General features: G+C 42.5%; 1 protein-coding gene across 1 annotated transcript; it reads left to right on the top strand.

Annotated features, from left to right (window-relative positions):
- Positions 1-5,094: 5,094 nt before the first annotated feature.
- Positions 5,095-6,844, top strand: LOC125528158 (NADH-ubiquinone oxidoreductase chain 2-like). Its single transcript, XM_048692667.1, has 2 exons — positions 5,095-5,541; positions 6,361-6,844. Exons 1-2 carry the CDS (start codon positions 5,354-5,356, stop codon positions 6,797-6,799), a joined length of 627 nt encoding a protein of 208 aa, XP_048548624.1. The 5' UTR covers positions 5,095-5,353; the 3' UTR covers positions 6,800-6,844.
- The last annotated feature ends 8,154 nt before the right edge of the window (positions 6,845-14,998 follow it).

The raw sequence follows: 14,998 nt of genomic DNA, 5'->3' as shown, positions 1-14,998 counted from the left end.
GACTACAACCCTACGGTTTATATAGACACCGGATAGGGTTAGGGTTACACAGAGTCGGTTACAATGGTAGGAGATCTACATATCCGTATCGCCAAGCTTGCCATCCACGCCAAGGAAAGTCCCTTCCGGACACGGGACGAAGTCTTCAATCTTGTATCTTCATAGTCCAGGAGTCCGGCTGAAGGTATAGTCCGGCCATCCGGACACCCCCTAATCCAGGACTCCCTCAAACGCACTTCCTTGCGTGCAAAGATGTAGCTGCTGGGTCCCAGCTGTCAAGGGGAAACACTTTTTTTGGTGAAATACGGTGGCCCATCCGGTGGGTCCCTGCTGTCAGGCTATTCAGTCACCGCCAACCAGGCTATTGAGGCTCGCAGCTTTCTTTTCGACCGAAGTACCGCTTTTCTTTGCACTACTTTCGAACCGTATCAGGAAGAAGAGCTTATGCGTTCCTTTCTTTTGGCAGTACCCGCCCCCAGGGGTCATTACTTGATGAAGAGTGCTTCCCCTTTGAGCACCTTATCTTGGCCATCAATATAATTAATCCATCCTGCCTGTCTAGATATTGCTGTTAATACACAGGTTGATTGTATGACTATGGCATAGTGAGTTCTGGCTCCTAGCTGACATACTGAATACAGCATCGAAGCGGGTCTATCTTATTCCGATGTAACGATTCCATTGAATATTGTGATAGCATCCTTGATTTCAGCTAGCTATTCTCAGTGATATGCTTGCTCCTCTTGGATTTCATTCCATGATAAGTATGTATTGGAAGTTGGAATGCCTAAAGTATTGGTGCATTAGGGTCCTCTTAAGCCTTGTTTCCTTCTTGATCTTACCTTTCCGTTGCTATCACTCGCTCTAGCCTCTCCTGGCCAGAGCTCCCTCTATCAACAACACCCTCACGCGATTGATTCCCTGGATAAGTATGGCTCATATAAGGTATCCTGATCATAGTAATTGTATCATATCTCCTTCTCCTATTGATCTTACCATCCCTCGAGTCCAAGTCTCGGGATGGCGCTTATTAAGGTCCTGTTTCCCCTTGACAGGATCTTCCAGTTCTGGTATCCCTGAAGAGCATTTCCTAGTATGTATTTACTAACCTTAAACGATAGGAGCCGTATTTAGATAGATATCCTATAAATCTATTGATTTTCATTAGCTTGTAAATTCCTTGTGTGAAATAACTCAGAAATTCATTGTGCTAAACTTGTATCTATGCAGTACTGTTTAATGTGGAAGAAGTGTTTTTGTTACTAACAACATAGAAACCATGATACTAGTGCATAAGCATGAAAAACGCACTTTGTGATCAGATTGATCAAGGTAGTAGTCATTCGAATTTACTACTTCGTTAAATGATGGCTGTTTAAAGGTGTCTACCATAGTTTGTTTGGACAATGTCCTTAGTAATCAGGTATGTGACCTTCTTATAACCCACGACATCAGCATGATAGGTGTTAAATACATCCAGTGATGGTGGAGCTAAATCAGCAGGTTTTATATATGGATCCCAAGGTATATACTTATACCAGACAGTACAAAATAACCCTGCGTATACTAGAAAAGCAAAATAACCGTACACATATGACTTAGAATTCTCATCATAAAATGGTATTACTACATCAACCAACTTGTTTACGATTTCACGTTTCAAAAGGGATTTCGAACCAAGACCGCTATGTGAGAATCGCTGAATAACGTCAAAAGTATCCCTTAAGTAAATATTATCGATAAAAAACAAACCTAGCGAATCATTTATTTCTTTAAACTTATCAAATATAATACATTTATATTGTCGCCAGCCTACCTGAGCGTGGAACAAATAATTTATATATACATATTCCATAACTAGAGTTCCATAATTGTGAAACGTGGTATATGGTCGTACGCTAACTCCTATTTGAAAGTCGTGTGGTTCTCTAACAAACATGGAAAACAAACCTATCATCGGCATCCAACTTTTATAAAAGAATGGAAGCACAATTGTTGTTGGACCTATAAACCCTATTAGTTTGGCAATAAAACCATTTAGACCTCTTTGATCTAAATTGGTAAATGTTTTTCGATTTTTCACAAATCTATCAATAGGTGAATTCAAGTAGGAAGTCCAACCACTGTTGGAACTATCTCCACCGTTTGAACTACCACCACCCCATATAAAATGGTGGATTATACCATGATCGTCGTGCTTAGGTGCACTAGTTTTCACATTTGGATTTGTTCCATCATTAGTGGAACTAGAACCATCATTAGGGTTAGGGGAAGTAGAAGTAGATGCATCATTACTGCCACTAGATGCATCATTGTTGATAGGTTCTTTAGCTCCTTCCTCATCCGTTATATCTTTTTTCTTGGATTTCTTATTATTGTGGATTTTTTATCATCATCTTTTCCCCGTCTCTATTGTATAATGAATTAAGTATCTTCTTAATGGATTGAAAGAATTTCTTCATGATAACAGTATTTTCTATTACTCTCTTATTGGTGGATTTCCTTCGCTTAATTTCGAAATTTACCCAGCCTTTTGAGTACTAGGATCTCCCCCTTATCCTAGCAGATCGGTACCCAGACCATATCCTTGGGCAGCTCGGATGTATCTATCTTTTCATTCAGATCACATCATCTCGAGCGCAGAATCTTATTAGTGGATCAGAAGACTATGGTGACCCGTAGATCTTCAGATGTTGATTTGCAGAGCAGGGCCGGAATGCGGGGATTGCATTCTTCGAAAAGTATCATATCTTCTTCCCCTAGGGAGAAAGCAGAAACCAGAAACGAGTGGAGGTTCGATCTCTCACCCAAAGCAATTGGGGCTGGTGGAATCTTCCCCTATAGACTCCGAAAAATCATCGTGTACCTTTCCCCTATAGACTCCGAAAAAGCAGCGTGTACCTTTCCCTAAATCCTTCTCCCGTGCATGTTATTCTCGTGTTCCATGATTAGAAAAGACCTGTTTCTTGTTTTCTTTGAGGTAATAAACGAGTTGTATCCCGCTTTGCCTATCTTGATGTGGAATCTATCGTTGAGCACCCATGAATGCAGGTAGAAGGTGTTTTTTCTTAACTCTTTCCAGGCCTCAGCTTGATTGGACTTCTTCAGCTCTTGTCGTTCAACTTCCTCTCTCCTCTCTCATCTTGTCTCTCCGTAGACGGCGTTAAAAAGTAAACAGACTTAAAGCAAAGTAGGTTCGATCCTTGTGTTCTATTATATGAAGTAGAAGAAGAAAGAGCCGGGGGGATGGTCTTGGCACCCATGGGGTAATGGTGAAAGCGCTCAAGGAAATAGGGAATGGAATATTCAAATCGATGAGAAGTGCTATGCTTTATGTAATCAGGCCGAAGGCTAACATCTCGTGAGTAGGCCGAGCTAGGATAAGAATTCCAATCAAAAAAGAAGGACAAATTGGGCCCAAAATCACTACTTTACTACCTATGTCGCGTGTCGCGCTACCTAGTACGATAGACTTTTTGCGGGAAAAGAGAAGGTTTTGCCCCAACTTGGACCCAGGGAAACCAAAGAAGAGCTAGTTTCGCCCTGTTTAGTTAGCGGTGGATGAGCTAATTTCTTTTCACTCCTGTTTCAGAGATACAAAACAGAAGTAAAGTGTAGAACGCAATGTTTGAGCTCCAGGCTTTTACGATTCTTCCGATTGACTTCTCTTCTCTGCTCCTAGATCCGAATGCCACTATGTAGAGAAGTGATGGAAAGGGTTGTGCTCTTTCATTTGAGAAACTTCCAACCAAAATAGGAATGTTAGAACAGAATATTTAGATACAGTCCCTTATGAATACTGTACTGAGTAAGATTCATTGAAGAAATGCTTCTCCGAAGCAATAAGTTTGTGGCACAAGCATAGTCTTCTGCTAACCTAGCCTTTCCCATCTTTCTATTAAAATGAATGTAGCTAACGTGAATTAAAAGCAAGCTCTTGTTCGAGGAAGTAGAAATTGTTAGTTGTTGCTAGCTTGAACTGAGTTGTTCCTGTTGGTGCTAGGGTTGCCAAGGGAGTTGTAGCGAGATGCTGCTAATGTAGCTATTTCTGATGTCCGAACGATGCAGCGGAAGTGAAAAGAAAAAGATATGATGCTTAGACCGTTCAGACAGGGATGATGGATTTCTAGATATAGGGTTTATTTGAATGTCTGGCCAAATTCTTACTTTCGTTATGCTTGTCCTGCAAAGCTGGATCTATGGTTCGGTTGCTTGGAATGTCTGTTCCGCCTCTGACCCGACCCTTACCTCTTTCTTGACTCGGTTTTTCGCAGGGGCATCGAATTCTTTGACAAAAGAAACACCAGTTTCAAAAGGAATGGCACCGAAAGGTGTCAGATGATGATTGAACTGAACTATCTGAATCTGAAACCGCCGACCCGACTCGTGCTTTTTTGGACTCCGCTTTTGCAGGATCCTGTGAGGCATCGAATTCTTTGGCAAGTCTCTTCTTGCTAGTGTTGTACGCGTTTTATTCCTTCGCCCGACATGCTTTTATGATAAAATAATCATAGCAACATAGCGTGAGGTTCCATAGGTTGATGAGCCTGATCAGTCGTGTAAGCTATTTACTACAACCGTCTTAGATGGCCCCAGGTAAGCTCTTCGGCTTGATCTTTCCTTTGCTTCGATCACCAACTTGCACTTACTTATTCCACTATTGCGATATCTTTGTCCTGGACAAAGACCAAGAGCTGGTGCAGGTGAAATAATAGCTTATGGGGCTGGAGTCAAAGGAGCTTTCATAGACATAGAAATCATAATAGAAAGAGCAGGCCTGCGAGCAGCGAGTGCCCTTTGTAAGTTGCGAGCCTGCCTTACCGCCCCCTTTCTTTTTTGAATTAGAAAGAAGGGGATGAATTAGAAAGAAATAGATCAGGTTATTTATGATCGGAGAAAAGGAAGGGGCGTGGTTGATGTGTCACTGGGGAACCCGTAGGAAGGGGAGACGACCGGCCTCATTCATATCTGAAATCACCAACATGAACACAAACGAAATCGTTTGAATTTCGTATAGAAAAAAAGGAAACAGGTAAAAAAGCATGGTCCCCGGGGATAGGTACTTCGTCCGGCGCGGTATCATTGCTGAGCGATCGCTCGCTATCTGGAAATGGAGTGCTAGTTTCAAATAGAGATTGTGTGGGTGTGAAGTGTACTGAAGATCGAGGTTTTTCTTCTTACTAACTTTGTCAAAGAGGCTAAAAAAACAATAAATGACCAACGAAACTTCGAGTGAGTAGGATAAGGAGGAGTAGTCGGAGGATCTGAGAAGGGAATTAGAGAAAAAAGAGCAGCAGCTCAGTAATAACACCTAGGCTTTTGAATTAACTCTGCGATTTGGAAGACGGGGGAAATGAAAGTAGAAGAAGTTATCGAAACTCGGAACCACATGTTCAATCTTTTTTTAGCGGTTTCCCCAGAGATCTTTATCATTAACGCAACCTTCATTTTGCTCATTCATGGAGTTGTATTTAGTACCTCTAAGAAAGATGATTATCCACCGTTAGTTAGTAATGTGGGTTGGCTTGGATTACTTAGTGTTGCGCGCCTAGGAGGGCAGCGCGCTTGGGATGCGGAGGAGCTATTATCGCCCAGCTCCCTAACCTAATGCGGCCGGACCGCAGGGAACCTTAGCATGAGTGGGGCGTCCTAATCCTTTTGCCGCTGCAAGGCCGGCTAATCATACGCATCAGGAGCAAGGGAACTCCCCTGGTTCAGGAAGGCACATGAGTCCGAACGCTATTATGAATGTGCGACTGACATTACACTACGTAGGTACCTGTGCATGCAGGTGAGGCGTCGGTCGGTCCTAGAAACGGTGGCAGCTAGCGAGGAGTTAACGACCGGACGTGCTGCAACCTAGGGATCACCAGGCAGCTCTTTCGCTCTATAGGGGTATCGGGGGGGGCATAGCACAATTCTTCTTGGAGGAGGGTTTTGGTTTGCCCAAGTGACTGATCCTGCCATAATATACTCCCGCCAATTCTGTTCCACCGGCATCCGAAGTCGAACATACATACGACGATCTTTCATGCGTGAAGGGACGGGAGGAAAGAAAGGGCGGTAGATGATAATGTGAAAGGGCGCCGCGTCTGGCTTGATAGTAAAGCCAAAGAAAGACGCCCCAAGACAAGATACAACTGTTGGGAAGGGGACATGATCAATAGAACCTGGCTGGATCCGGGCTGGGATAGTGGTGCCCATTCCTAACCAGTTTTTCTGAAAAGGTTCGCTCATGCTGGAGGTACTAACCACTTAGTGATCGGTCCGCTAGTTCACGCAAATCCGAAGAAGTTATCACGGACGAGCCACATGCAGGGAAACTTGCACGTGTGGTTCTGGCCGGGCTTTCCTTCGGTATCTAATAACCTTGCTTCTGCTCGCCGCTGGCGCACCTCTCCTAACTATTGCCCATTTATTCTGGAATAATTTTTTTAGGAGGGACAATTTTACATATTTCTGCCAAATCCTTCTATTATTAAGTACGGCTGGTACCATTTCGATGTGTTTCAATTTTTTCGAAAAAGAGAGGTTTGATGCTTTTGAATTCATTGTATTAATTCCACTTCCTACTCGCAGTATGCTCTTAATGATCCCGGCTCATGATTTAATTGCCATGTATTTAGCTATTGAGCTTCAAAGTTTATGTTTTTATGTGATCGCAGCATCAAAAAGAAAGTCTGAATTTTCCACGGAAGCCGGCTCAAAATATTTGATCTTAGGTGCATTTCCCTCTGGAATATTATTGTTCGGGTGCGACCGGACTACTACCGATCAATTTTTTGGAACTTATTTATAGACTTGTAGAGACCCTCTACGTAGTTGTAATTCTAGGGCAATCGATCCACTTTCCCCATAGCCCTAAGGCTGTGTCTCGATCTCATACGCGCGAGAGATAAGATACGGGAGACGGGGTCCTATGGTATGGGTCTTCGACCCTTGGTCTAATTCCACGAGGGAGAGTCGGCGTGGCATAAAGTGAAGATTGGGGGGAATAGAGCGAAATCCCCGTCTGGGGTATTCCAAAGGTGTAACCTAGGCAACGAAAAAGGGGCCCGATACTTCAACTAAAGGAGCGACCTGTTGGTTCACCAAACCCTGACCCAGTGTCACACGTTCTCCAGGTCCGAAGGGATCCAGTGCCCAACTACCGACTCCTCCCGGAATTGCGTTACCGGAGCCGAGCCAGGAATAGCCGTTAGTGAACACCTACCACTTTTCACCGGTTAGAGAGGCCCTCTTTAATACATTAAGAAAATATGTTCACAGGGGCCAGAAAGACTCGGTCATAGGAACTTAGACCACCTACGCGCTGGTAAACGAAAACCACCTCGACCGGATCTACCAAACGAAGAAGGCCGCCCCATCGAAAGAATTAACACGCCAAAAGGGCCACCAGCTTTCCCCCAAAAGGGGAGATCCGCTGCTTACTGCTCACGGAAACATCCGACCTTATGGTCAAGTCGTCCGCCTATCTTTCTGATCTCATTCGTTTTCCGATCGCATAAAAAGTCATGAGATCAAAAAAGAAATGTGAGAATGTAGTTACAGATGTAAAAAAGTCAATATCTCGTTCTCTTGTTCTTAAATCATGAATTGGATGATGTGCGTTTCATCACGTATGAACATATTGCATTTTTGCTATGCAATTTCAGTACCGGATCGACGTCCATTTATTTCTGTGTCCTCATCCGCGTGTATGTATGTGTTAGATAGGCTCTGGAAGGCCTTACTTTACTAACAGGTAGGGTGCGTTACTTTTATTCTTTTTTTGCTGCTTACCCGCATGTTTAGATTATTTACTTGCCCTTTCACTTTTTCTTCGGCTGTCACCAACTTTGTTCAATGCTAGTCCCTAACCCATGAATAAGGGCTCCGCTGGCTACCGGGTTCAGAGAAGTTTGTAAGCTCTTTCTCTTTTTTCGTTTTTCGCCACCTCCTGTGTCTTTCCGTTTAAGGTCTTTAATTCGGCATTAGCTTCATTAGAGAAAGCCATGCGTGAACTAGAAAGCATGGGATCCTGAACACCACGAAAGAAAGTGTACTACTTTTCAATAAGGTCCGACTTCAGAGAGGAGAGACATGAACTTGTTTTAGGCGTAGAGAAGGCATACGGTATGAAAGATTGATTGAAAAGAGGTAGGGATTGGTCTCGCTGCTAAGGGAGAAGGAGACCTCTGTTGGAGCAAGCTAAAGAGCCCACTTTATATCATCGATTTCAGGTAAGGCACTCGATCAAGCCTATACATCCAGGAATTTAGCTCCAAACCAAAGACGACTTGCTTTGCTGCATTTCTTGGGCCGGGGCTTTACTTGATTTTGGCGAAAGAAAGGCCATATGATCTACTTTCTTGTGCCGGTCCCTTCACAAAGATAGCCCCTTCTTGCTCTTATTCTTATTCTTATTCGGTGGAATACAAGAGTTCTGAAGCTCCTTTCTTTCAAGTGAAAGTTGCCTATCTTTCTTGGTTCAGAATCCAATCCAGTTGAAAACAAACAATTGCTCGATGGCAAAGTCAGATGAAAGGCTAGGAGTGTAAACCACGTACGAGCGTGGCGCAGAAAGCGAAATGTTTTGCAGCGAGTCAAGCGTAATACGATCAAAAGGAAATGGGGTCGATGCTAAAACTCAAACAGTTCCCCAGAGGGGGCCCCGGGTTGAAAGAGCGAGCTACATTCTTTCATAGAAGACAGAAAATAAGAGGACTGATGCTTTCTTACTTCATCTTAATATAGGGATTATAGCATTGGAATTATGGAATTTGAATGGATTGAGTACATCAAGATGAAGAAATTAACGTAATAAGCGATATTCTCAAAAGATTCGGTCATGCCAGAAACCTCAGTGTGCATGGCACTAAAAAAGGGTACAAAGAACCTGAGATGCAAGTAATGGCTGAATAGCCGGGGAAACACTAAATAAAGACAAGTGTCATCCGGACTTACTTGATTGATTGAATCGAGAGATGGAAATGCCATTGAGAGATTAGAAGGGATAGAGAAAACGTCAGATAGAGGTCGTGCTTCTGCTCAGTCCAAAAGAACAATCTGAGTGAGGATAAGGTGGTTTATGTTAGGGTCCGAGAAAGCAACTTGACATGCCAATCCTAACAAGAATTCCACTCTTTCTGGTCATGTCAGAAACCACCTCTTGGAAAGCAGATCGAAAGCCAATCATTTCAGAAGATGATGACCCTCGTGTGCTCCTACGTTCCTGCTAGTTGGTGGATGAAGAATAGGAGAGATCTTGCTTGAGTAGAAGATAACCCGCGAGAAGGATGTTTTGTAGCGCTTTCTCATACAAAAGGAAAAGGCGTCACGACCGAAGATAAGGAAAGATCCCAACTTTTCATTGCTCTGTCGCTCCACCCCTCCTCCCAGAGCCGGTTCTTATCCATAGATTTTTCAGCTAAAAGATACGGTATATATATCAATGAAAGCTGGTGCCTTTGGTTCTTGGTATGACTGGTACTTTTTCTCATTTATCGGTCTAGTTGGAAAAATTTCCCCTCAAAGATCAAGTTTTTCTTATATATTATGCTGCGCCCTTGCCCTTAACCTTCCTTTCTCTTCTATAAAAAGGCTGGACGTCAAATGTAACTGATGCTTATTTTCTAAATATGACAAGCAAGAAACGTACTATTGCCGTAAACAAAAACCCAAACATTACTAACTAACAGAGCTTTCCTATTCTAACTATTTCCCTATAAACCATGATTGGTATACCAATCAAAAAAGACTTATGAAACTAAACTATTCTATTGATTAACGCCCATGCTTCTTCTTCTTCTGTTTTTGTACGCAGAAGGATGTCTAGGAGGAACAGATCACTGAGGTTAAGGATGAGAAGGTGAAAAGTGAAGATAGAGAATAGATGCCATGAACAAGTGTATCAATTCAAGAGTTAAGCAATACTATTGGGAAGATTGGGCATGGAGTTCATCTTGTTATTGACCATCCCTTTTCAACACATATCTTTTAGTATACGTCTTTTTTAGTTGCTTAAAGATTTCCGATATTGCTTTTTCTGTTATAGGAGGTGTTGCGTTCCCCTTTAGGGTGTTTGTCAGTGGCGTCACCCGATAGGGTGTGTGCCCGGAAGAGAGAAGAAAAACATGTTGCTTGCTATTTCTGGTTGAAGAGCTATTTTTTCCTATCGAACAGGAATTCCGAGGGATGTTTTTTGTTGTCGATTTGTAGCAATAGAAAGATAATGGAAGTGATTGAATAAGTTGGGTCATGAGAATGGAAGTTGGGTCATGTTGATACTAGATCCATGTCTTGATTATTCGACTTTTCCATTCCAATGCACAATACTATGCATTCCATTCCAAAGAGCGGTTTCGGTGGGTTGATACGATTTCCACTTTGACGGTCCTAAGTTGGCATTCTTTGCAGATAACTTCCATCTCGCCATAGACGAAAAGTACCCAATTTTATGCCAAGAGACCATGTAAGGGTTGTACGACCCATCCGTATGATAAAAAGACTCACAAGCCTAAGAGCAATTCCTTCCTTCCCTATCATTAATTAAGGACTGGCTTGCTTCGAGAGAAAGGAAATCTGAATTCCATAGTCGTCTTCCTCACGAGCTGGAACAACTAAAGGTGTAGGTTGGAAACATGCTTTTTTCCGTTGGATTGTGCTCCAGAGAATGGAATAGTAACACACGCTCCTGAGAGGCGGCATTAGTTTATGGTTCGAAAGCACGAGTCACTCCATCCAGCTAGACTTGCATTGATATAGACGATTTGAGCCTTTGAATTTACTTACTACAAAACAAGCTATGTTCTCCTATATATTTCCTTGGGCTCGCTTTACAAAAGAAAAACAAACTACTCCTCTTGATGTGGTCAGAGCGAAGTACTAATAGGCACAGAAACAACAGGAATATCTTTCATTCATTTCATCTGTATGGTATGACACGACCTCTTTTTGCTCCCCATTTCGTTGGAACTGAGGCCTCTGTCTACCGGCCCGAAAGGAGGGTCTCATGCTTATAAACTAGCATATATCTTGCATAGAATGAACCTTCCTTCAGTCACAACAAGAAGCACTATCGGGGTCTGAACAAATAGAAAACACAATCAACACTTCATATCAAAGTCAACCAACGTTTATCATATAGAGCGGAATCTTCATTCTAATTTGATTAGCCAACCCTCCCTCGAGTCGTATGCTTTCTGATCACTCTCCTATGCTGGTTACTTTTCTTTCAAACGTTACGTCGTTGCAGGTCCTCACCCTTCAGGTTGAAGGAGATGTGTACTCGACTTCCTTTAAGTAAGTGGTGGCCCATAATAGTAGAGATGTATAACAACAGTAGGTTAACCAAAGGGATAGACTTGAACTCTTCCACATCCCCTTGCCAGAGGTTTTAAGAGAACAACCTTTTGGGGATACCAATTCTACCCATTCGCAGCAAAGGAACTAGCACTTTCTTAAGCTTTCCACCGTTCTTGCTTATTCCCCTTACTTACCCAATGAAAGATATAGATTGGAAATTGGAAGATGGTCGTCCATAGTTATCTTGTTGAAAATACCCTCCCTTACTCATCAAAACGTTGGAAGCGACTTGAGATATCTTTTGGGAAGAGAGAATAACTATAGATGCTCGATATGCATATTGATCAATCGATCTCCGCGTCCTGCCAGTTCGCTAAGTAGACTCACTCTACCGAGGGGCAGAAGAAGATCAAGCCGATAAGGGGAAGCGCGTGGACCCGACTTCTTCCTTTTATGCTGAAACTAGGGCTCCCTCTGGGTAATTTTACCTATCCGTTTGGACCACGTACCTAGATCAAGTCAATCATTTCAATCTAAGTTGTCCTCAGCTACAGCAAAAATAGAAGAAAGCAACAAGTTCTCCGTTTCCTGTTCCTAAAGGGTGTGAATGGAATCAATAATTATATATATATAAAGTTGACGTAAGCTGTATGCATTCGGTGCCCTCAAGTAGGTACGACTATGGATCATTCTATTCCTTTCCTTTAGGTAGTCCTAAAAAGCAAAACGTAATGGTAGAGGAGGAAGGAAACAAAGAATGAAGTCTGCACCTTTGACTACTGATGAACCGCCATTTCGTTCTTTTCTTCTTTGTTCTGCTTTCACAAGCAAGATACCTTGAAGCAGGTGACAGTCTATAGCCCAGGAGAGTACCATTGCTGACATGATACAATTGGCCTTCCTCTTCAGATTTATTTAGAACTTCAAGCGTTCAAGGCAAGGTTGTGCAATCTCTCATACCTGCGAGAAAAGGTCTTATTTACTACTTTTTATCAATCAATGGTCCACCGGTCCCATCCAATGAGTGGTAAGTATCATAGTATCATAAGAAAGTTCATTTGTACACCCGCTTATCTTTCTATAGAAACTTATCTCTAAATGATTTTAGATAGGATGTTTCTGGAATTACCCCTGCTACGTAGAATGGGATAGTGTCAACGTCCTTCATTATAGTACCGAAGATGCTCGTAGGCTGGTCGATGGAAAGGATGGCTTTTATTCAAAGAGATGGAGATCCTGGTTTAGTAGTGGTTACCCGTCCTTGGGTTTATGTCGAGCTTTTCGAATTAAGAACTGGGAGCAGAGAAATCCTAGGGTTGCTTTGTCTTCCTCTTCTGTTCTTAAATATAACTGAAAAGCATCCTGTTTCTTTAGTTGCCTCAAAGCTCAGGATCTCCCCATGTTTCTTCTGGAGATGTGTCAGTGGCTTTGGACTTCTTTGACTGATTGCGGAGAAGACCAGTTGGCAATGTTCTTAATTTTGTGGGTTTCAGTGCCAACCCCATGCTGGCTGATAGTATGGCCCAAATAGGATAACCGGCGTTGAGCGAAAGAGCACTTTGAGCGTTTGACTTGCCATTGATCCCTTCTTAACAACTCAAGCACTGATTGCAAGTGGATTGTGTGATCTTCAAGAGAGGCACTGTAGACTAAAATGTCGTCAAATAACACCAGGGCGCATTTGCACAGAAGGGGTTTGTTTGAGAGTGGCGTTCATGGCTGCCAAGAAGGTGGCTGGTGCTCCCGCGAGGCCGAAGGACATGACCTTGTACCCGTAGTGCCCTTCCAGAGTCTGGAAGGCTGTTTTGAATTCATCGCCAGCTGCCATACGAATCCGGTGATAACCAGCTCTGAGATCGGGTTTAGAAAACCATGAGGCACCAGACATCCAGGAGTTCTTCGACTATGGGCACTGGATACTTGCTGATGACAGTCATCGCATTTAGACAGCGATAATAAATACATAAACGCCAGGAGAAAAAAATATATAAGATTTTTGGTCATAGAACCCCTAGTACCAATGTTTATAGAACTGTCCAAAATTGATAAAGAGAAGCAGCTTTGAAGTCATGGAGAACGAAAATAGGACCCTAGCTTGAGCCCGTCTAGTGATTAAAGGTAAAGTGCTTCGGTACATTGGTGCAGGGGAATGCGTACCTACACCTTTTAACTACCTTGGGGAGAGCGGACTCGCTGATGACCCTCCTTGGGAAACAAATGAAGTGGGTGGATTGGAGTTCGTCTCCGCCAATTAGAGATACGGTGCTGACCCAAGCTGAGTGAGTGAAGGCTCCGGCTTGACCTACTAGCTGTTTGCTATCAATAAATAACTAGCTGACAATATGCTATGCTTACTCTCCGAGCACTAAAGCTATCGAGAAGTGATGCAACAAAGGTTGTTGAAGGTAAAAACCGTCAAACAGAGAAATCTTAATCGTCAGAACAACGCTGAACCTAACTTGTACAAGAGTTGGTAAGAAAGTGCAAGCGTTGAGTAAGAAATCGCCATAGGGTGGCACAAACATAAAGAAAGGCTTCTGCCAATCGGAATAGGAATGCGAAATCCCAGTAAAAGGGTGTTCAGTCGAAGATAGGAGGATTCCTTTGATCCATACCGTCATCTGACGGACTTCCTGCTGACTTCGTCAATTGCTCTTTATCGCTTAATAGAAGGGAAATTTCATGAGATAGATGAAAAAATGAATATCAATCGAGAAAAAGCTTAAATAGACACAATTCGTAATAGATACAATTCGTAAGGAAGAAGTGATCAAAAGTACGAGGTCGGCATAGGAGATATGATGTGTCGGAGGCAGAAGGCACGGAGAAGTCAAGATCTTCCAAGATAAACCCATTCCGATGCCTATAAAATCAGGTGCACCGCGTCTATACTACAAAAGTGTGATAGGTTTCTTCGTATTTCTTCCGCCGACATCGCTTTCTTATTCCTAACACAATTGTTTAGCTAAGTTTGCTAACGAATCAGGGAGAATCAACAACGAACACCGCATTTTGAAAAGGAGACGTGATTTATTCCTACCGTCCTGAACACGTCTAGAAACAGCAACCTCGTACATAATACCATTTCGCATTACAGTATCCACTTTCAAGTCGGGGTGAAACTTACTAAGATGTTGGGTCATCAGAATACCATCGAATCGACTCATGTTATGAAAGTAAATAATTAGTGACTTTCTTTGTTTGCTTACAACAGAAAGTATTCCATTTATGAATGCTTGGAGTACACAATCACTTCGATCATAAAATGATGGGTGCGTATTTATGTATTCGTGGGAACTATAATGATTAATATAAATCTTTGATAGTTTCTTGTCTGAATTGACAGTCATAAAGGCGGCTGCATAAGCGTGGTGGTGGGGAAGATTTTGGATTCTATTATCTCCGCGGGAACATAGTTCCGATCCAACAACGAAATGGTTTCAATGTCACCTACAAGGAATACTGATGGTTTAGGAGGTTGCCCTTTATAATTAGGGTCTGCTTCCAGTTCCTTAAGGTATTTATCCATTTTTAGCTTATTCTTATTTGGAAGTTTGGTAATGTATGATGGGAATCTGGAATTATTTTTACATATAGGTTCTTCCGCACGATTTTCCATATCACTTTGTGAAAAAAAGAGATCTCATTAATGCTTCTAAAAATAGTTATAGCAATCCCTCGCCATCTGAGCCAGAACGAATCCCAGTCAAAT

This window comes from Triticum urartu, unplaced genomic scaffold, assembly GCF_003073215.2.
Source record: "Triticum urartu cultivar G1812 unplaced genomic scaffold, Tu2.1 TuUngrouped_contig_4676, whole genome shotgun sequence".
In the NCBI taxonomy this organism is placed as follows: domain Eukaryota; kingdom Viridiplantae; phylum Streptophyta; class Magnoliopsida; order Poales; family Poaceae; genus Triticum; species Triticum urartu.
Note: the sequence above shows the minus strand (reverse complement) of the source record. Positions and strands in the feature narration are given on the sequence as shown.

Coding starts and splice junctions, on each gene's coding strand:
- LOC125528158 (XM_048692667.1), top strand. CDS start 5,354: ATGAAAGTAGAAGAAGTTATCGAAACTCGGAACCACATGTTCAATCTT. Junction 5,542..6,360: donor TGGCTTGGATTACTTAGTGT/TGCGCGCCTAGG, acceptor TTTCCTTCGGTA/TCTAATAACCTTGCTTCTGC.